Source organism: Oncorhynchus mykiss, chromosome 16, assembly GCF_013265735.2.
Source record: "Oncorhynchus mykiss isolate Arlee chromosome 16, USDA_OmykA_1.1, whole genome shotgun sequence".
Classification (NCBI taxonomy): Eukaryota; Metazoa; Chordata; class Actinopteri; order Salmoniformes; family Salmonidae; genus Oncorhynchus; species Oncorhynchus mykiss.
The window spans coordinates 18,097,692-18,120,295 of record NC_048580.1 but is presented as its reverse complement, the minus strand read 5'-3'; the positions used below and the strand labels follow the sequence as shown (position 1 = coordinate 18,120,295).

The window sequence follows — 22,604 nt, the reverse complement described above, 5'->3', positions numbered from 1 at the left end:
AGACGCTCCTATCCAGAGCGACTTACAGGAGCAATTACGGGTTAAGTGCCTTGCTCAAGGGCACATCGGCAGCTTTCCAGGAGGAGGATTGACCATTACTTATACATCATCCACCCTACATGCAGTATATTACAGTCGACTGTCCCTGATACACACTGGGTGTGATGACCCTGATACACACTGGGTGTCCAAAATATTATGAACACTTGCTCATTCCATGACATAGACTGACCAGGTGAATCCAGGTGAAAGCTATGATCCCTTATAGATGTCACCTGTTAAATCCACTTCAATCAGGGGAGGAGACAGGTTAAAGAAGGATTTGTAGGCCTTGAGACAATTTGAGACATGGATTGTGTATGTATGTGTGTCTTTCAGAGGGTGAATGGGCAAGACAAAATATTTAAGTGCCTTTGAACGGGGTATGGTAGTAGATGCCAGGCGCACCGATTTGTGTCAAGAACTGCAACGCTGCTGGGTTTTTCTCACTCAACAGTTTCCCGTGTGTATCAAGAATGGTCCACCACCCAAAGTTCATCCAGCCAACTTGACACAACTGTGGGAAGCATTGAAGTCAACATGGTCTGAAACGTTGCATCCCTGTGGAACGCTTTCAACACTTTGTAGAGTCCATGTCCCCACGAATTGAGGCTGTTTTGAGGGTAAAAGGGGGGATGCAACTCAATATTAAGGCGTTCCTAATGTTTGGTATAGTCAGTGTACATTACATGTGCATTACATTCAGCTTACCCGATCACCAGTTCACACCTGTCCTAAAAATAGCCTCCTTGTTAATTATTCATTTTTCTCAGGAATTATAAAGAAGCTAACTCTGCGAAATACCAGCAATGCACAAGCTCTGTCTTCACGTCCAAATTCAAACATCTAGCTATGTTTTTCTACTCTGTCCGTCTGATTCGGACTCAGACCTACTTCCCTACTTTTCCATATAGTGACTCTTCCCTTTGTTATTGTTTCTAAACTATACATTGTGCTCCAGTGGAACCCGATCCAATGAGAAAGTTCCACTGTGAGATGTGTAAGTCCCTGACAGAGATTACTCTGTTGCGATGGTCTCGGTCCTAGATGTAGCTTTGTTTCGCCGTTGTGTAGCGCTGTATTTGAACTACTGGGTTCTGAGAAAAGAGCGTTCTGTGGTAGGTTGTCTTGCTGTTGTCTTGCTGTTTCAGTGACTACTGAAAGTCCAGAAAGTATTGACATGGGGGGATGGAGGGAGAGATCCTTGTGATCCAAACGATGGATGAGTGTGTGTCTCTTGTCGCTGTCTCTTCCTCCACTCTCGCTCGCACTCTCTCTCGCGCTCTTCTCGCCCTCTCTTTCTTCTCTCTCTCTCTCTCTCTCCAGGAATTATTTCCTGTGTTCTCCCACTGTGGAGATGAATGGTGTTATTCTGGGCCCAGCCTAACCCGGTAATAAGAAGGAAAGCATCACTCGCTTAATAGCACTAGGGAAAGACAGGGAGAGAGGGCGCCCGACAGACTAAAGATATGAGACACTTCTGCGCTGTAATACTGTTCATGTCTGTGTGACACCAGTTATTGGACGTAACTGTTTGCTTAGTCTTTCTACCATTTTGTTGTTTCGTTTCATTCAAGCTCTCTTCTTTTGTTCTTCCCCCCCGCCCTCTCTCTCTCTCCCTCGTCATTCCCTTGTTATGTGTGTCACAGATTGAGGTTGGCCCAGATTTGACAGGGCAGCGTAGTTACATGATCAATTCAAGCCCTCAGTTCAGCCCCAGGTCAGAGCATAACCAAAAGGCTACATCAGATCAATACAGAGGCTATGGGCTTCACACTGCTGACTCATGAGAGAGAAGATGAGCCATAGGAGAGCGAGAGAAGGAGATATAAGAGGCTGTGGCAGATCTGTTGCTTGTTGTCAGCCAGGTAGCAGAAGTCTGAGGCCGCTGATTGCTCTGGCGAATCCTCTCTGCTCTCCTCCCCGGGCAGAGAAAGTAGGCATCTGTTTTCCTTTCCGGAGAAAGACGATCCGTTAAGTTTGTGTTATTGCAGTGTCAGTACAGCGGAAGCGTGATGAATATTCAAACCTTGAAGAAGTGCTGCTTGGCGTGAACAAATGTGCCGTGCTGCACTTTCCTGTGTAATTTGAAATGGCATCATCATCATCATCATCACGCTTAAAGACACTAAGACAGACAGAGGCGGCGTGCTGCTAACTGGTGATTTCGTCTCCCCACGCCATCAAGGTCACCCTTTATGCTGAGTGGAGCATTTCAGACTTCAGGAAGTCATGCTCCCCTCCACTCCCTCTCCTTTATCCCTCCTTCACTCCCTCCCACTTCCCCCCTCCCTCTCTGCCCCCCCCTCTGTTTGTCAGCATTCCTCCCCTTTTTTCCTCCATCCCTCCTACTCTTCCTACCTCCCTCCCTCCCTGTGCGGTGTTGCAGAGGCAGTTGCCATAGCGACCAGCCGATCCATGTTTGTCTGGTATTTAGTCCAATAATAACCCTGCTGGCTGAGAACTAACTCATCTCCTCTGGAGAGGGAGAGAGAGAGGGGGGGGGGGGAGTGTGACAGAGAAGGAGAGAGGAAAAGGATGGAGAGGCAGAAAAACAGTGTCAGACAGGTAAACAGAAGCTGTAGGAAGGACAAAGAGAGGGGGAGAGGGAGAAACAGGGGGCTAGAGGGAGGGAGAGTATTTTTTTTTTAGCCATGAATGGATCTGTCTCCATCCTTATACATTATCCAGGTGATGGATTGGATAGTATTCCTGTCATGTAAAACTGTGCAGAGCACCAATGACATCCGTATAAACACTCATTTGCCTTACAAAAGCATACGGTAAAATTGTGTTTTTGCTACCTCCTGCATAAATGGATGGGTGTGTGTGTGTGTGTGTGTGTGTGTGTGTGTGTGTGTGTGTGTGTGTGTGTGTGTGTGTGTGTGTGTGTGTCATCATAACACACTTACATGTGGCTACAGCCACCATACACACACACACACTGTTTTTGCTGGACAGTAGAGAGTCCTGCTCTGTTTTATATTTAATATCAGCCTGGGGGGTCACTTGGTTGGTGGAGTGATTGAAGGGGAGGGGTGTAGACTGAGTGTGTGTGTGTCTGAGAGAGATGGGATCTGACCTAGTTTCCCTCTGCGTGTGTCCCTGCACCACTGCAGTGCTGTCTGCCTGCCTGCCCGCCAACCAACCAACCAGTAAAAGACGCAGTGAGGTGCAGGTCAACAGGCCTCTACCATGCTCATAGAGTGGTGTTGCGGCCCCAGACATCCCCTCCCCTGACTGGGGTGAAAGGTCCCTGGCCTCCCTTCCATACCTCTAGCCTTTCCACCTACGCTCACACAGAGACACCCACGTACTCTACCATCTTGCTGCAAGCCTCTCGATCCTTGTACAGTATACCGAGATGTAGCCCCCGCTTGACCTTTACCCTCCACTCTTTTTCCTGATCATTCTCATCCTTCTCATCCCTCGCTTCTCCCCATTCGTCTTTTCCCCCCGTCACCTCCAGCTTGGGCCTGTCAACTCTATTATCCCGGTTCCAAACGCAACCTCGTCCCCTTCCCCCATGTCACTCGGACCCGTGAAGCATCGATAAGCTGGAAGGAATGACGTCTTCGTTGATCTATTGATTTTGGCTGGGGTGACAAAGTGAGAGCCGAGTCTCTTTTAAAAGGGAGCGGTCGCTCCATCTGTAATGAAGAAACTCATTGTAGACACTCTTCTTGCTTTTCTTTCCCTGCACTTGACTCATCCTCATCGATATATTGATTTCCCTGATGGTCCTTCAGTGGTTCAGCCACACATGTGATAATATTGGGTGCTTCAGAAGACAAGAGAGAGACACGAGGGATTCTGGTTCATTGACCAGTGTCATGCTAGGCCTATTGAACCTAACGGAGAGAAGAGAAACTGGAGAATTTGAAGAGCCAGGCGTGATTGTTTAAGATGGACGGAGACTCCTGTTGTGAAGCCATTGTGGCTCCATCAGTGTGAAGACTCAGCTGTCCGTGTAGAGTGTGTACTACTATCAACGGTCCCTCAGGGGGAAGTGGCCCCTTGCTTTGTCCACTTCCGGGACGTATCACCGTCATTGACCCTGCTGATCGTTTAAAGGGGGTTCCCGTGTGGCGCAGTGGTCTAAGGCACTGCATCTCAGTGCTAGAGGCGTCACTACAGACCCTGGTTCGATTCCAGGCTGTATCACAACCGGACGTTATTGGGAGTCCCATAGGGCGGCGCACAATTGGCCCAGCGTCGTCCGGGTTTGGCCGGGGTAGGCCGTCAATTGTAAATAAGAATTTGCTGTGAACTGACTTACCTAGTTAAATAAACATAAACAATAAAGAGAGGACGTCAACACCGATGACAGCAGAAGAGGGGGATGTGTGTGTCTTTGTCTCGGTTATCTGTCTAGGAGGACTGATGAATACTCTGTACCACCCCTGATAATAGTAGTGTCTCTACCCATATGGGAGTAGAGCTGGTCTCACTTTGCAGTGCGTTAAACCTGTCTCCGCTGTCTCCACTGTCGCAGCTAGACGTGTTCTGTTCACACTGACGTTATCAGTCCCATCAGTAGGCATGATGAGATCATCCATGTAGTGGTGGATCCAATCCCCTTCAATTATTGTGCTCTTATAATGCTTTCATATTTCATATCATGTACTCTGAAGCACATTTTTTTTTTAAACTTATTGTCAGCGAAGGTTGTAACGAACGGCGGTACAACACACGTGTCCTTCAGGACCAGCTGAACCTCCACTATTTATTTTTATTTAACTTGGCAAGTCAGTTAAGAACAAATTCTTATTTACAATGACAGCCTAGGAACAGTGGGCTAACTGCCTTGTTCAGGGGCAGAACGACAGATTTTTACCTTGTCAGCTCAGGGATTCTATCTAGCAAACTTTCAGTTACTGGCCCAATGCTCTAACCACTCGGCTACCTGCCGCCTCACATGATTAAGAGTGTGGAGTTACATTATAGGATCTCTATAGTTAAGGCCTTTTGACCCCTCCCTCCACTGCTACTGTACATTAGGCACTTAGCTGACATAGGCTACAGTGGCTTTGATCAACACACACACACTTGGCAGTCTCACTGCACGGCTCCACTGCTAGGCTGCTTTCTCTCTATGTGTGTGTGTGTGTGTGTGTGCGATTGTGTGCTTGTCTCTCTCGTGTCTCCATTTCCTCCCTCTTTCTTTCTCTTTCCTTCAGATTGGTTGTACTCTTCCTCTTCTCCTCCTCTCTACGTTCAGGGCTCATTGATCAATAGACTTTTTGCTGCTAAGACATTTTTAAATGACCTACTTAGTCATCTCCCCCATTTTAGAGTATATAGCTCTTCTTTTCATGAAAGAAATGGTGGAGAAAGAGACACAGAGGAGGAGAGGAAGATATCTGCACTCTCACAGCTTACTAAATATTGTAATGGTTGTTGGGCTGTTTTGAAGGGTTGGAGTTCCTGCATTTGAGCAGTTTTTTTTGTTGTTGCTTCCTGTTGTTGATTTCTCTGTGGTTTAATATCACACTGGATGTTTTGGGGCAGAAAAGGCTGGAAGAGACATGTCTGAGAAGAAACTGAGAGGAGGTGTGATTTGGCGAGACAGCGGAAGCATTGGCTAATGTTGTTGTAAATTCAGTTGAGTCACCGAGACTCTATATTCATACCTTCAACTGTAAAGTGAACAATGGAGTTGAAAGCACTCCAACATCATCTCACTAACCACCTCTCTCTGACCTGTAGTGCCGCCGATGCCAGCGGAACTGCCTTGAACTATGAATCACTCTCTCTGTTGTGACGTGACTGAAGGACAATTCCAAACCCGCTGTGCCGCCTGGCTAGAACCATTAGCGACCTGAATGAGGTGTGTTTACTTTTCCCTTCGTCTCCAGTGGGATGTCTAGGTTGGAGCTGGCGGGGAACATGGGAGACGTGTGAGAGAGTGGATGCAGATCCATTGGGAGGGATAGGGTGGATGGTTGAGGTGGAAATGACGACTGTAGAGACCCTTTTATCCACCATTTATATTCCTTCTCCCCCCTCCTTCCTTATACCTCCTCCTCGGGCTGGATTATGTTTGCTCGTGTTGTGGAAGACTGGATTGGGGGTTGGCCGCTTGGCTTGGGTGTTGAATATGTGAGAGGAGTTAGCTATCTATCAGATACATGTGGGCCATTGGTTCGTCTCGACACTCTCCTACCCCCAGCCGCTCCCCCACAGACAATAGTAATAAGCAGAAACACATGAGCATACTGTCCCCATATCAAATCAAACTTTATTTGCCACATACAACAAGTGTAGACTTTACCGTGAAATGCTTACCTACAAGCCCTTAACCAACAGTGCAGTTCAAGAAGAAGAAAATATTTACCAAGTAAGCTAAAATAAAAAATTATTAATAAGAATAACAATAACGAGGCTATATACAGGGGGCACCGGTAACGAGGCTAGTTGAGGTAATCTGTACATGTAGGTGGGGGTAATCTGTACATGTAGTAGCAGCAGTGTACAAGGGGGGGGGGGGGGGCAATGTAAATTGTCTGGTGGTGATTTTTATGAATTGTTCAGCAATCTAATGGCTTGAGGGTAGAAGCTGTTGTGGAACCTTTTGGTCCTAGACTTGGCGCTCCGGTACCGCTTGCCGTGCGGTAGCAGAGAAAACAGTCTATAATTTGGGTGACTGGAGTCTCTGACAATTTTATGGGCTTTCCTCTGACACTGCCTATTAGGTCCTGGATGGCAGGAAGCTTGGCCCCAGTGATGTACTGGGCTGTACGCACTACCATCAGTAGCGTCTTACGGTCAGATGCCGTGCAGTTGCTATACCAGGCGGTGATACAACCGGACAGGATGCTTTCGATGGTGCAGCTGTAGAACCTTTTGAGGATCTGGGGGCCCATGCCAAATCTTTTCAGTCTCCTGATGGGGAAAAGGTTTTGTCGTGCCCTCTTCACGATTGTCTTGGTGTGTTTGGATCATGATAGTTCGTTGGTAATGTTGACACCAAGGAACATAAAACTCTCGAACCTTTCCCCCGCAGCCCTGTTGATGTTAATAAGGGCCTGTTCGGCCCGCCTTTTCCTGTAGTCCACGATCACTTCCTTTGTCTCGCTCACATTGAGGGAGAGGTTGTTGTCCTGGCACCACACTGCCAGTTCTCTGACCTCCTCCCTATAGGCCGTCTCATTGTTGTCGGTGATCAGGCCTACCACTGTTGTGTCGTCAGCAAACTTAATGATGGTGTTGGAGTCGTGTTTTGCCACACAGTCGTGGGTGAACAGGGAATACAGAAGGGGACTAAGTACACACCCCTGAGGGGCCCCAGTGTTGAGGATCAGCGTGGCAGATGTATTGTTGCCTACTCTTACCACCTGGGGGCGGCCTGTCAGGAAGTCCAGGATCCAGTGTCTGAGGGAGGTATTTAGTCCCAGAGTCCTTAGCTTAGTGATGAACTTGGTGGGCACTATGGTGTTGAACACTGAGCTGTAGTCGATGAACAGCATTCTCACATAGGTGTTTCTGTTGTCCAGGTGAGAAAGGGCGGTGTGGAGTGCGATTGAGTTTGCGTCATCTGTGGATCTGTTGGGGCGGTATGCGAATTGGAGTGGGTCTAGGGTATCCGGGAGGATGCTGTTGATGTGAGCCATGACCAGCCTTTCAAAGCACTTCATGGCTACCGACGTGAGTGCCACGGGGCGGTAATCATTTAGGCAGGTTACCTTCGCTTCCTTGGGCACAGCGACTATGGTGGTCTGCTTGAAACATGTAGGTATTACAGACTCGGTCAGGGAGAGGTTGAAAATGTCAGTGAAGGCGCACCGCACACACACACACACACACACACAATCTCAGTATTGATCAGAGGAGGCGGGCAGGTTTTATTTTAGAACTGCTGTTAAGGAAAGCAGAGAAATTCGATCTGACAGGCGAACAGTGGGGGTTTCTCTCCATCTCCGATCCACATCAACAGCACCCTATGGAGCCCCTCCCTCGGGGCAGGCGTGCTGCTCTTGGCATAGAACCTGCACTCTTGTTGAGCATCTGGTCTGTCTTTGTCTCTGCCACAGACAGTCTATTCACATGCACTGTCCAGATTTACAGTAATCTGCCCATATTTGCGTCACAAGTCCTCTGTTGTTAGTTAGCTTGATAGGTATTTCCCAGCATAGCACATTGAAAGGGACTTTAAAGTCTCTCAGAGAAGATTTTAAATGGTCTAAATATAACCTACGCATATCAATTATTTTACGCTGAACAAAAATATAAACGCAAAATGTGAAGTGTTTGTTTCATGAGCTGAAATGAAAGATCCTAGAAATGTTCCATACGCACAAGAAGCTTATTTCTCTAAAACATTCATTGTGTGTACAAATCTGTTTACATCCCTGTTAGTGAGCATTTCTCCTTTGCCAAGATAATCCATCCACCTGACAGGTGTGGCATATCAAGAAGCTGATTAAACAGCATGACCATTACACAGGTGCACCTTGTGCTGGGGACAATAAAAGGCCACTATAAAATGTGCAGTTTTGTCACACAACACAATGCCACAGATGTCTCAAGTTGAGGGAGCGTGCAATTGGCATGCTGACCGCAGGAATGTCCAGCAGAGCTGATCGCAGAGAATTGAATGTTATTTTCTCTACCATAAAGCCGCCTCCAACGTCGTTTTAGAGAATTTGACAGTACGTCAAACCAGCCTCACAAGGGCAAACCACGTGTAACCACGCCAGCCTAGGACCTCCACATCCGGCTTCTTCACCTGCGGGATCGTCTGAGACCAGCCACCTGGACAGCTGATAAAACTGATTACTATTTATTTCTGTAATAAAGCCCTTTTGTGGGGAAAAACTAATTCTGATTGGCTGGGTCAGGCTCCCCAGTGGGTGGACCAGTCTCCCAAGTGGGTGGGCCTATGCCCTCGCAGGCCCAACCATGGCTGCGCCACTGCCCAGTCATGTGAACGCCATAGATTAGGGCCTAATGAATTTATTTCAATTGACTGATTTCCTTATATGAACTATAACTCAGTAAAATCATAAATATTGTTGCATGTTGCGTTTAGATTTTTGCTCAGTATTTAACCTAATCCTGAGGCCAGAGTCTTCTGCAAGCCACAGTGGGTTTGCTGAGTGACTTTACCTGTATCTCTTAAGTATGGGAAGTTCTCATATATTTTGCAGGAGACAGGAGAGCTTGGCTCCGAGACAAAAACACTCCTAAAAGGATGAGTCAGCGGTGTTGCGTGGATGCAGATAGGTTGCCCTGTCGGTCCCCAACCTCTAAGAAGATTCCCTACTTCTCTTCCTGTTCTTCCACTTTATCCTCAGAGAGGCTGGGGTAGAGGATTCATAAGTCAGAGAAGAGACAGTTACTGGGGAAGAGAGTAGGAAATAATGCTTTTTTTCTAGTAGGAGAGGAGAGGCAGTGGTGTCTGAGTGTCCCCCTGGGGAGATAACTCGACTAAGACTGGTCACTTAGTATTGGATTGATGTGACGTCAACAGTCGACTGATTTGCTTTCGTAGCATTTTCGTCTACCAGAATCACAGGGATTTTACAATGGATATTACATTTCTTAAGCGTTTCTTAGTATTAACCACATATAAAGATGTCCCGATACACATATTCTACACAACGTCTGTGTGTGTCAGTGGCGGTCGGGGCTGTTTAAGATTAGGATGTTTATTTTTTTGTATGAGCATGGCTTTATTTCTATTACAGCATATTGGATGACTCTCATTCATATCCCATTCACCCAGCTCAATGTAAAATCAATAGGTTTAGGCTATTACATGATACTCAAATTTTCCCTATACCCATCATGAGGTTTCTACAACCAAGCCTATGAATGAAGGTTTATAACGGTGCACATGTCAAGAAACAAATTGGAGAATCAAAAGAGTGACACATTCAATACTGCCTTACACACTCTAGCCTGCATCTAGCTGATTTAGGTTGTAATCAGTAGTCCAACAGTTGAAAACGAATGTTTCTATTAGGCAAATCACGCAGTACAGTGTACAGCAAGCAGTTTAGCAGTTACACCAGCGGGCCCCGATTGCAATAGATTAATACAACCGACAGCTTACCTTGACTTGGAAGATTTCCAGTGTTAGCTAGCTAGCTAAGGCTATCCAACATAAATAGCATTCCTCTCGGTTTGAGCCGGGTATTTGAGTAGGCTAAATTAGCTAGCTGCATTAACTAGCGAAGTAAATTAAAGTGAAAAAAAACTAAATATAGCTATCTCTCTCTTTACACTGATTCTCTTTTGTTTTTGAAGAAATTAATTTGAAACTGTTCAACTATTGTCTTTCTGTCTCTTTGAGTCAACTATCACATTTTATGCGCTGCAGTGCTAGCTAGCTGTAGCTTATGATTTAAGTACTAGATTCATTCTCTGATCCTTTGTTTGGGTGGACAACATGTCAGTTCATGCTGCAAGAGCTCTGATAGGTTGGAGCACGTCCTCTGGAAGTTGTCTTAATTACTGTGCCTCCTAAGTTTTGTATTGAAGTCAATGTAGCCAGAGGAGGACGGAAGGTAGCTGTCCTCCGGCTACAGCATGGTGCTACCCCAGAGAGTGTTGAGGCTACTGTAAATCCACGATAATCGAGAATTTCAATAAGCGTTTCTCTACAGCTGGCCATGCTTTCCACCGGGCTACTCGAGCCCCGGCCAAAAACTCTGCACCCCCGCAGCAACTGGCCCAAGCCCCCCCCTTCTCCTTCACCCAAATCCAGACAGCTGATGTTCTGAAAGAGCTGCAAAATCTGGATCCCTACAAATCAGGTGGGATAAACTATCTGGATCCTCTCTTCCTAAAATTACCCGCCGCCGTTGTTGCAACCCCTATTACTAGTCTGTTCAGCCTCTCTTTCGTATAGTCTGAGATTCCTAAAGATTGGAAAGCGGCCACGGTCATCCCCCTCTTCAAAGGGGAGACACTCTAGACCCAAACTATTACAGACCCATATCCATCATGCTCTGCCTTTCTAAAGTCTTCGAAAGCCAGGTGAACAAACAGATCACCGACCATTTTGAATCCCACATTCTCCGCTTCACATTCTGGTTTCCGAGCTGGTCGCAGGGGGCACTTCAGCCACGCTCAAGGTCCTAAACGATATCATAACTGCCATCGATAAAAGACAATACTGTCTAGCCGTCTTCATCGACCTGGCCAAGGCTTTCGTCTCAGTCAATCACCGTATTCTTATCAGAAGACTCAACAGCCTTGGTTTCTCTAATGACGGCCTCGCCTGGTTCACTAACTACTTCTCAGATAGAGTTCAATGTGTCAAATCGGAGGGCCTGTTGTCCGGACCTCTGGCAGTCTCTATGGGGGTGCCACAGGGTTCAATTCTCGGGCCGACTCTTCTCGGTATGTATCAATGATGTCGCTCTTGCTGCGGGTGATTCTTTGATCCACCTCTACGCAGACGACACCATTCTGTATACATCTGGCCCTTCTTTGGACACTGTGTTAGCAAACCTCCAAACGAGCTTCAACGTCGTACAACACTCCTTCCGTGGCCTCCAACTGCTCTTAAATGCTAGTTAAACTAAATGCATGCTCTTCAACCAATCGCTGCCCGCACCCATCCCCCCGACTAGCATCACTACTCTGGACGGTTCTGACATGTGGACAACTATAAATACCTAGGTGTCTGGCTAGACTGTAAACACTCCTTCCAGACTCACAATAAGCATCTTCAATCCAAAATTAAATCTAGAATTGGCTTCCTATTTCTCAACAAAGCCTCCTTCACTCATGCTGCCAAACATACCCTCGTAAAACTGACTATCCTACCGATCCTTGACTTTGTCGATGTCATTTACAAAATAGTCTCCAACACTCTACTCAGCAAATTGGATGCATTCTATCACAGTGCCATTTGTTTTGTCACCAAAGCCCCATATACTACCCACCACTGCGATCTGTATGCTCTCGTTGGCTGGTCCTCGTTACATATTCGTCACCAAACCAACTGGCTCCAGGTCCTCTATGTCTTTGCTAGATATAACTCCGCCTTATCTCAGTTCACTGGTCAGCATAGCAACACCCACCCGTAGCATGCGCTCCAGCAGGTATATTTACTGGTCATCCCCAAAGCCAATGTCACGGCTGTTGAAGGAAGAGGACCAAGGTGCAGCGTGGTGAGCGTACATTTTCTTTTATTAATCAAAATGACGCCGAACAAAACAATAAACACTACAAAAAACAAACCGTGAAGCTCAAAGCCTATGTGCCCTAAACAAAGTCAACTTCCCACAAAGAAAGGAGGGAAAAAGGGCTACCTAAGTATGGTTCCCAATCAGAGACAATGATAGACAGCTGTCCCTGATTGAGAACCATACCCGGCCAAAACATAGAAATACAAAATCGTTGATAACAAAATATTGAATGCCCACCCCAAATCACACCCTGACCAAACCAAACCAAATAGAGACATTAAAAGGCTCTCTAAGGTCAGGGCGTGACAGCCAACACCTCTTTGGCCACCTTTCCTTCCAGTTCTCTGCTTCCAATGACTAGAACAAATTGCAAAAATCACTGAAGTTGGAGACTTATATAACCCTCACTAACCTTAAGCGTCAGCTGTTAGAGCAGCTTACCAATCGCTGCAGTTGTACACAGCCCATCTGTAAATAGCCCATCCAACCAACTACCTACCTCATCCCCATATTTGTTTTTGTTTTTCTGCTCTTTTGCACACCAGTATTTTGACTTGCACATCATCAGCTGCACATATACAGATGAAGTCGTAAGTTTACGTACACTTATGTTGGAGTCATTACAACTCGTTTTTCAACCACTCCACAGGACATCTACTTTGTTCATGACACAAGTAATTTTACAACAATTGTTTACAGACAGATTATTTCACTTATAATTAACTGTATCACAATTCCAGTGGGTGAGAAGTTTACATACGAAGTTTACATACACCTTAGCCAAATACATTTAAACTCCGTTTTCCACAATTCCTGACATTTAATCCTAGTACAAATGATGTCAATTAGCCTATCAGAAGCTTCTAAAGCCATGACATAATTTTCTGGAATTTTCCAAGCTGTTTAAAGGCACAGTCAAATTAGTGTATGTAAACTTCTGACCCACTAGAATTGTGATACAGTGAATTCTAAGTGAAATTATCTGTCTGTAAACAATTGTTGGAAAAATTACTTGTCATGCACAAAATAGATGTCCTAACCAACTTGCTAAAACTATTAGTTTGTTGACAAGGAATTTGTGGAGTGGTTGAAAAACGAGTTTTAATGACTCCAACCTAAGTGTATGTAAACTTCAGATTTCAACCAAGTTGCTAAGTTGACTGTGCCTTTAAACATCTTGGAAAATTCCAGAAAATTATGTTATGGCTTTAGAAGCTTCTGATAGGCTAATTGACATAATTTGAGTCAATTGGAGGTGTACCTGTGGATGTATTTCAAGGCCTACTGTCAAACTTAGTGCCTATTTGCTTGACATCATGGTAAAATCAAAAGAAATAAGCCAAGAAAATTGTAGACCTCCACAAGTTTGGTTCATCCTTGGGAGCAATTTCCAAACACCTGAAGGTACCACGTTCATCTGTACAAACAATAGTGCACAAGTATAAACACCATGGGACCACGCAAATCAATCCCAGAACAACAGCAAAAGACCTTGTGAAGATGCTGGAGGAAACGGGTACAAAAGTTTCTATATCCACAGTAAAACGAGTCCTATATCAACATGACCTGAAAGGCCGCTCAGCAAGGAAGAAGCCTCTGCTCCAAACCCGCCATGAAAAAGACAGATTACAGAACTGTTTGGCCATACTGACCATCGTTATGTTTGGAGGAAAAGGGGAGAGGCTTGCAAGCCGAAGAACACCATCCCAACCGTGAAGCACCGGGGTGGCAGCATCATGTTGTGGAGGTGCTTTGCTGCATGAGGGACTGGTGCACTTCACAAAATAGATGGCTTCATGAGGATGGAAAATTATGTGGGTATATTGAAGCAACATCTCAAGACATCACTCAGGAAGTTAAGGCTTGGTCGCAAATGGGTCTTCCAAACGGGCAATGACCCCAAGCATACTTCCAAAGTTGTGGCAAAATGGCTCAAGGACAACAAATTCAAGGTATTGGACTGGCCACCACATATCCCTGACCACAATCCTATAGAAAATGTGTGGGCAGAACTGAAAAAGCGTGTGCGAGCAAGGAGGCCTTACAAACCTGACTCAGTTACACCAGCTCTGTCAGGAGGAATGGGCCAAAATTCACCCAACTTATTGTGGGAAGCTTGTGGAAGGCTACCCGAAACGTTTGACCCAAGTTAAACAATTTAAAGGCAATGCTACCAAATACTAATTGACTGTATGTAAACTTCTGACCCACTGTGATTGTGATGAAAGAAATGTAAGTTGAAATAAATCATTCTCTCTACTATTATTGTGACATTTCACATTCTTAAAATAAAGTGATGATCCTAACTGACCTAAGACAGGGAGTTTTTACTAGGATTAAATGTCAGTAATTGTGAAAAACTGAGTTTAAATCTATTTGGCTAAGGTGAATGGTAACTTCTGACTTCAACTGTATCACTCTAGTGTAAATGGCTAAATTGTAATTACTTCGCCACTATTGGCCTATTTATTGCCTTACCTCCTTACTTAATTTTCACACACTGTATACAGATTTTCTATTGTGTTATTGACTGTACGTTTGTTTATTCCATGTGTAACTCTGTGTTGTTGTTTTTGTCACACTGCTTTGCTTTATCTTGGCCAGGTCACAGTTGTAAATGAGAACTTGTTCTCAACTGGCCTACCTGGTTAAATAAAGGTGAAATAAAATAAAAAATAAATAAAATATCTTCATTGCAGTGTGTTTAAACAGTGTGTTTTAATCAGTTATTTGGTGATGTGAATATATTTAGTATAGTTTTTTCTAAAAATCTAAACTTATTTATTTATTTTTAAATGTATTTTTACTGAGTAGGATGGTCCTCCCCTTCCTCCTCTGAGGAGCCTCTTCTGGTGTGTGTGTGTGTGTGTGTGTGTGTGTGTGTGTGTGTGTGTGTGTGTGTGTGTGTGTGTGTGTGTGTGTGTGTGTGTGTGTGTGTGTGTGTGTGTGTGTGTGTGTGTGTGTGTGTGTGTGTGTGTGTGTGTGTGTGTGTGTGTGTGTGTGTGTGTGTGTGTGTGTGTGTGTTTATAAACGTAACCCTGCTTGCCTTTCAAGTGAGCAGATAGCAGCTGATAGCAGACCTGTGGCTATGCTTACCATGCTATCCCCTGAGACACAAATGGACAGAGACAGACGGACGGACAGACGGACACGGACGGACGGATGTACAGAGACGGACGGACAGGGCCGGACAGAGACGGACGGACAGAGACGGACGGACAGGGACGGACAGAGACGGACGGACAGAGACGGACGGAGACGGACGGACAGAGACGGAAGTACGGACGGACGAAGACGGACGTACGGATGGACAGAGACGGATGGACGGAGACGGACGTACGGATGAACAGAGACGGACGTACGGATGGACAGAGACGGACGTACGGATGGACAGAGACGGAAGTACGGATGAACAGAGACGGACGTACGGATGGACAGAGACGGACGTACGGATGGACAGAGACGGACGTACGGATGGACAAAGACGGACGGACGGATGGACAGAGACAGACGGACGGATGGACAGAGACGGATGGACGGAGACAGACGGACGGATGGACAGAGACGGACGGACGGAGACAGACGTACGGATGGACAGAGACGGATGGACGGAGACAGACGTACAGATGGACAGAGACGGATGGACGGAGACAGACGTACGGATGGACAGAGACAGACGTACGGATGGACAGAGACGGACGTACGGATGGACAGAGACGGAAGTACGGATGGACAGAGACGGAAGTACGGATGGACAGAGACGGAAGTACGGATGGACAGAGACGGAAGTACGGATGGACAGAGACGGAAGTACGGATGGACAGAGACGGACGTACGGATGGACAGAGACGGACGTACGGATGGACAGAGACGGATTGACAGAGACGGACGTACGGATGGACAGAGACGGACGTACGGATGGACAGAGACGGACGTACGGATGGACAGAGACAGAAGTACGGATGGACAGAGACGGATGGACGGAGACAGACGTACGGATGGACAGAGGGATGGATGGAGACAGACGTACGGATGGACAGAGACGGACGTACGGATGGACAGAGACGGACGTACGGATGGACAGAGACGGATGTACGGATGGACAGAGACGGACGTACAGATGGACAGACGGACGGAGACAGACGGACGGACGGAGACAGACGGACGGACAGAGACGGACGTACGGATGGACAGAGACGGACGTACGGATGGACAGAGACGGACGTACGGATGGACAGAGACGGATGGACGGAGACAGACGGACGGACGGAGACAGACGGACGGACGGAGACAGACGGACGGACAGAGACGGGCGGACGGTCGGATGGACAGAGACGGACGGACGGATGGACGGACAGAGACAGACGGACATAGACAGACGGACGGACAGAGACGGACAGAGACAGACGGACGGACGGACAGAGACGGATGGAGACAGACGGACGGACAGAGACGGACGGACAGGGACAGACGGACGGACAGAGACGGACGGACGGACGGACAGAGACAGACGGACATAGACAGACGGACGGACAGAGACGGACAGAGACGGACAGAGACAGACGGACGGACGGACAGAGACGGACGGACAGAGAGAAAGAGAGGTGGTGAAAGCACCAGAGACAGGCCCGGGCATTCATTAGAGCTGTTGTCCTATTGGCTGGCCCTGGCATGGGCGGCCATGACAGATGCAGCCCTCATTGCTAGGCTACAGTGCTATAGGTATAATGCAGAAGTCTGACGTGGGTAGTTTGAGGTGATTTGTTTTTGTTTGTTAGGCATTGTTGCGTAACTAATGGGTGTTGAGGTCGCGCTGATTAATTTCTGTAGACTTAGCGCCACTGGTTGAGTGGACGTTTTGGCTCCGGCCGTTTCCACGAGTCATGAATTATGTTTTGTTGACAAACGATGCGAGCGACCGTCGTTATGGTGGAATGGTGTCAGGATGAGAGTTGGATTACGTAGACAAGCATTTCTCTCCCTCTCTTCCCAGGTGCTGTCGTTCACTGTAGCACTAGTTACAGCTCTTAAACACACACTTTAAAACACTCCATCTGTTTGCCCACACACCCTGACTCCTTCACAAATGCTTTTTTCCCCCTCAACAAATCTTTGATTTGCCTCATTGATCCTCTCAAAGAGGGAATAGTGCAAGATGGCCATTCAGCCAGAAACACCTTCACTAGATGTGGCAAGCGCTAAAATCCAATCGGCTGGTGAGCCGTACCTACAGTACAGGCACAGGGATCGTTCCTGGGGTATAGGCTAGCCTAGCGTGGGCTCTCTATTGTCAATCTACATAGCAGGGCTCTCCATCCCTGTTCCTGGAGAGCTACCCTCCTGCAGGTTTTTGCTCCAACCCCAGTTGTAACTAACCTGATTCAGCTGGTCAACCCGCTAATTATTACAATCAGGTGCACTAGATTAGGGTTGGTGCGAAAACCGAGAGGATGGTAGCTCTCCGGGAACAGGCATGGAGAGCCTTGCTCTATAGTCTATATCTATGCCCGTTGGCATCCAGTTCGCTGTCATGTCCATATTATGACGAGGAATATTGACAATGGTAAAGGATGCACATTCAGTGTTTTTGGTGTAAAAAGGCCTTTAGCCTTTTGAACGAGCACACACACCAAACATCATACACCATACTCTCTCTCTCTGTTGATATTGATGTAACAGCTGTAAGCTATGCATGTTCAACACATGCTTAACAAGTCTCTCTTTCTCCCTCTCTCTCTCTCTCCCTCTCTCTGCAGTGAGAAGAGGAAGCTGCAAGTGAATATCGCCAGTCCCATCCAGTGCAGTATGAACGGCAGGAAGTGCACCATCATTGTGGAGCCCAAAATCAACCAATCACAGCCAGACTTCACTAAGAGCCGCTCCGGTTACATTCTGGCAGTTCCTGGAAACTAAAAGGGCCCCTCGGGGGCCACTCGGTCTGTGACGATGACAAGTGTCAAATGAAGACTACAGGAACCATATATATGTTAGGTATAGAGCCGATTTGTGAACTAGATAGCGCCACTGGTTAAGAGGATGTTTTGGCGTGATGCATGGGAGGATTTGAGCTCTCAGAATGACAGACATGCCAAATGTGTACCTCTTTTGAATGGGTATTTATTTTACGCAACAACAAAACAATTCAATAGGACATGTAAGATGTTTAACACATGCAAAAAAACAACATTTGTTTGACAGACTCACACACATGCACAACAATAATAGATTTTTTTCCCCCTCACTTTTCAATATCAAGTTCATATGTTTAGTTGGGGCATTAATCGTTATATATTACGCTAGCTTTGGTTTATTTTGATTAGAATCAGATTTCGTTATTTATTTTGATCTAAAGTGGAGATTTGATGGAATTTTTTTTTTTTTTTTTTAACACTACCCTTTTGTTTTGGACTAGAGACTCACAGACAGTCCTACATGTACACATTGGAAACAAGAACGGGAGAGAATGTTGTCCCGTCTATTTCAGGGACAGAACCCGTGTCAGAGGCACAGATGAGAAGTGTTTAGTCGGTTAGTCACAGGGTGTGAAGTGGGATGTGTTGAGCATATCTTGAACCCGAACGTCACAACGTGCTCTGAGGGGAGCATTAAAATCTCAATTTAAAACCTGTTATCTGTTCTCTCTGTGTACTGTATGTACATTAATAGTACTCTACATGCTTATAGTATTACGCAAAATGTGCTTATGAGTGGACTTGCCCCCCCGCCAGATTGTGAACATTTCATGGCAATAGTTCTAGATAATGATTTATTGATGCATCTTAAATGACTTAATCCATTATGTCAACATTTCAGCACGTCTATGCTATATGACCACAGCCAGATGCTGTATGTTTTCCATAGACGACACAGCCAGATGTTGTACGTTTTCCATAGACGACACAGCCAGATGTTGTACGTTTTCCATAGACGACACAGCCAGATGCTGTACGTTTTCCATAGACGACACAGCCAGATGTTGTACATTTTCCATAGACGACACAGCCAGATGTTGTACGTTTTCCATAGACGACACAGCCAGATGCTGTACGTTTTCCATAGACGACACAGCCAGATGCTGTACGTTTTCCATAGACGACACAGCCAGATGCTGTACGTTTTCCATAGACGACACAGCCAGATGCTGTACGTTTTCCATAGACGACACAGCCAGATGTTGTACGTTTTCCATAGACGAGAGAAAGGATGTTGACACTGTACCCGCGCAGTAAATCAGTAGTATTGTGTTCTTGTGTGACTGACTAGGCCTGCCCACTGGGCACGCACTGGCTAAATCAACGTTGTTTCCATGTCATTTCAAGGAAATGACTTTGAACCCACTCGGAATAGACGTTGAATTGGAATGGACCAATTGGACTAGACGTTGAATTGCTGTCTGTGCCCAGTGGGTATTGACTTAGACTGAGGTGACAGTGGAGGGATATTATGAACACTGCCATTTCCCAAGATCCTTGGCCTACTTCCAGTAGTTCTAGTTTCAGTGTCAAAGTACTGCTGCAGATATCGCTCTGTCACTTGGCATTCTTTTCAGAGTGAAAAAAAGTTTTCTCCAATCACTTTCAGAATTGCTGCCGAGCGCTAATTGCTTTGAATATCGTCCGGAAAAATCGGTATTGTAATTAGTTAGTTAGCCTCCCTCTCAACTGATCAAATATTCCTTTACCTTGCAGCTATGGTCTATGATGACCTTGTTCTGTTGGTTAATAAGCCACTTCAGACCAGAAAATGTCCCTGTATTGGGGGGAAAGTTGTAGGCTATGTATTGTGTTGTGGGTATTATCAGGGACGTCACAGTAGTATCTCTAACGGCAGGTTTTTAATATGTGGCTAGTCCTCAGGGCTGCCTGTAAGACTTGGTTATTATGAGAAGGCCAACTATAGCTATCCCCCCATATCCTCCAGTTATACAATATTTTTACCGACAGGGCTTCTCTATTCCACTACTCATTACAATGCTCTGTCTGTGACTGTGTGTCACATCCCACCGAAATAGGTTTCTCTATCTCCTGTCTACCGACATGCCTGTCTTGTAGGGAAGGATACTTTTGTCTGAGAACAAAAGCCCAGCCTGGCTGCCTCCTCTCCTCCCCTCTTATTCTCTATCGCTCTCTCTCTTTCGCCTCACTCCATCACATCTTGGCACTATGCCCGGGTGGGTAGACTGTGCGACTGCAGAGCCGAGGAGGAGTTTACTCTGACACCCCCCCCCATCCCCCCGTGCCCTGAGGAGAGAGGGAAAGGAAGGAGAAGACAAAAGAGAAAGAGAGAGGGAAAGTGCATCAATGAAGAGACTGAGATAGATGAGATGCCCAATTTCCCCACTACTACATAAATAAGACGGGAACAACACGTGGTTCTTCAGTTGAGTAAGGATTCTAATGGTTCACTGACACTCTTTGGGGTGCAGCATGGAGACTATTCACATCCTGAGTCCTCTACCGTACATCCAGTGCAAATGGGAAAAAGTCATCAAAGTGAAAATAGGTTACTTTTCCCATCACGTTTTCCAGATTGTTTTGGTTGAGTCCATAGCCATTTAGTCTCTTACACTCAATGTTCTATCAGCTGTACCTTACAGTTTGTAATCTGTGACTCTAGAAGGTGGTGTGTCTGCTGCATCCTTGTCCGTCATTGGTTTGTGTTGGGTTTGACTTGTCTGATCCAAAGCTTTACCTACAATCCCTTCAATTGTTAATTTTTTTCCTAGCTGGATATCACTAACGTTCCTTCAGAAAGGGATCCCAGTCTATGCTATTTCATTGGGTTTGTTCTGTTGGTAACCCTTTTGATTACAATGTGCCCCATATTCCCAACTTTTCATGGTTAAAATGGTTTAAATTGTACTGCAAAGATATCAGAAAGTGTTAAATTGGGGAAGATTGATAACATTGTCGTATCTTCTCATTTCCTTCAATCTATTCAATACACCAAATATCTAGATGAATATATAGATAGTTTGATCAGAAAATGTACGTGCCTAATTTTGCATATTTATGTAATATATCAATATTGATAATGAAAGAAAAAGTGTTTGGACCAAATCTGAAGGGAACGTCACTGTTTTATGTTATATGCAAGAGCCACAGTGATAGTTATTTGATGAATCATTTGATCAATAAATGTATTTGCTCAAGTTTGCTCAATGACTTCATCTTTTGTTGGCATACAGCATTCGATATTACTCACCTAGTCTTGTCCGTATGCGTGTGTGTGCGTGTGTGTGCGTGTCTGCAAATTTGTGAATGGGGAGATGTGATGATGACACCCCTTTTATCTCTCTTCAACCAGGAAAAGACATGGTTCATCAAGGTCTGCTGGTATATAGGCTAGTCTGTGATGTTTTTTTCCCCTTCTCCCAGCTGTTGTGTTGTCTGTGTGATTTTGGGGGGGAGCCAAACCACGCTAAAGCGCCTGCTAACCTAGCAGCTGTTTCCCTAGATGACGTCGCGACAGCCAAAGCCTCTGCAGTCAAGGTCACAGGTCACAGGTCAGGTCGACAGCACCACCACTTCCCTCTCCCTGTCCTCAACAGACACATCATCAGCCTTCCGATGGACGATCACTAAATCAAATCAAATTTGTCACATGCGCCAAATACAACAGACCTTACCGTGAAATGCTTACTTACAAGCCCTTAACCAACAATACAGAGTAAGAAAATATTTGCTAAATAAACTGAAGTTCAAAAAAGTAACACGGTAAAATAACAATAATGAGGCTATATTCAGGGGGTACGGGTACCGAGTCAATGTGTGGGGGTACGGGTTAGTCGAGGTCATCTGTACATTAGGGGTAACGTGACTATGCATAGATAATAAGCAGCAGCGTAAAAAAAAAGGGTAAATTCAAACAGTCATTTGATTAACTGTTCGGCAGTCTTATGGCTTGGAAGATAGACGCTGTTAAGGAGCTAGACTTGGTGCTCTGGTACCGCTTGCTGTGCGATAGAAGAGAGAACAGTCTAGAAATTGGGTGGCTGGAGTCTTTGAAAATGTTTAGGGCCTTCCTCTGACACCGCCTGGTATAGATGTCCTGGATGGCAGGAAGCTTGGCCTCGGTGATGTACTGGGCCATACGTACTACCCTCTGTAGCGCCTTGTGATCAGATGCCGAGCAGTTGCCATACCAGGCGGTGATGCAACCAGTCAGGATGCTCTCGATGGTGAAACTGTAGAACTTTTTGAGGATCTGGGGACCGATTGCCAAATATTTTCAGTTTCCTGAGAGGGAATAGGTGTTGCCGTGCCCTCTTCACGACTGTGTTGGTGTGTTTGGACTATGATAGTTTGTTGGTGATGTGGACACCAAGGAACTTGAAACTCTTGACCCACACCACTACAGCCCTGTCGATATGAATGGAGCCTTTCAGCTCCTTTGTCTTCCTCATGTTGAGATAGAGGTTGT

At 45.9% G+C, this 22,604-nt stretch overlaps 1 protein-coding gene across 2 annotated transcripts in view; it reads left to right on the top strand.

Annotated features, from left to right (window-relative positions):
- myo1d (myosin 1D) overlaps window positions 1-21,337 on the top strand; it is a 123,957-nt gene extending 102,620 nt beyond the window's left edge. The window contains exons 22-23 of one of the 2 annotated variants that reach the window (XR_005036457.1): window positions 5,749-5,869; window positions 17,939-18,046. Coding sequence is in view for 1 of the 2 variants with exons in the window: in XM_036946371.1 (XP_036802266.1) it covers window positions 17,939-18,095 (157 nt within the window). In the remaining variant the exon portion in view is untranslated. Of the gene's footprint in view, window positions 1-5,748; window positions 5,870-17,938 lie in introns of both variants that reach the window. The other variant, XM_036946371.1, reaches the window with a different exon arrangement.
- The last annotated feature ends 1,267 nt before the right edge of the window (window positions 21,338-22,604 follow it).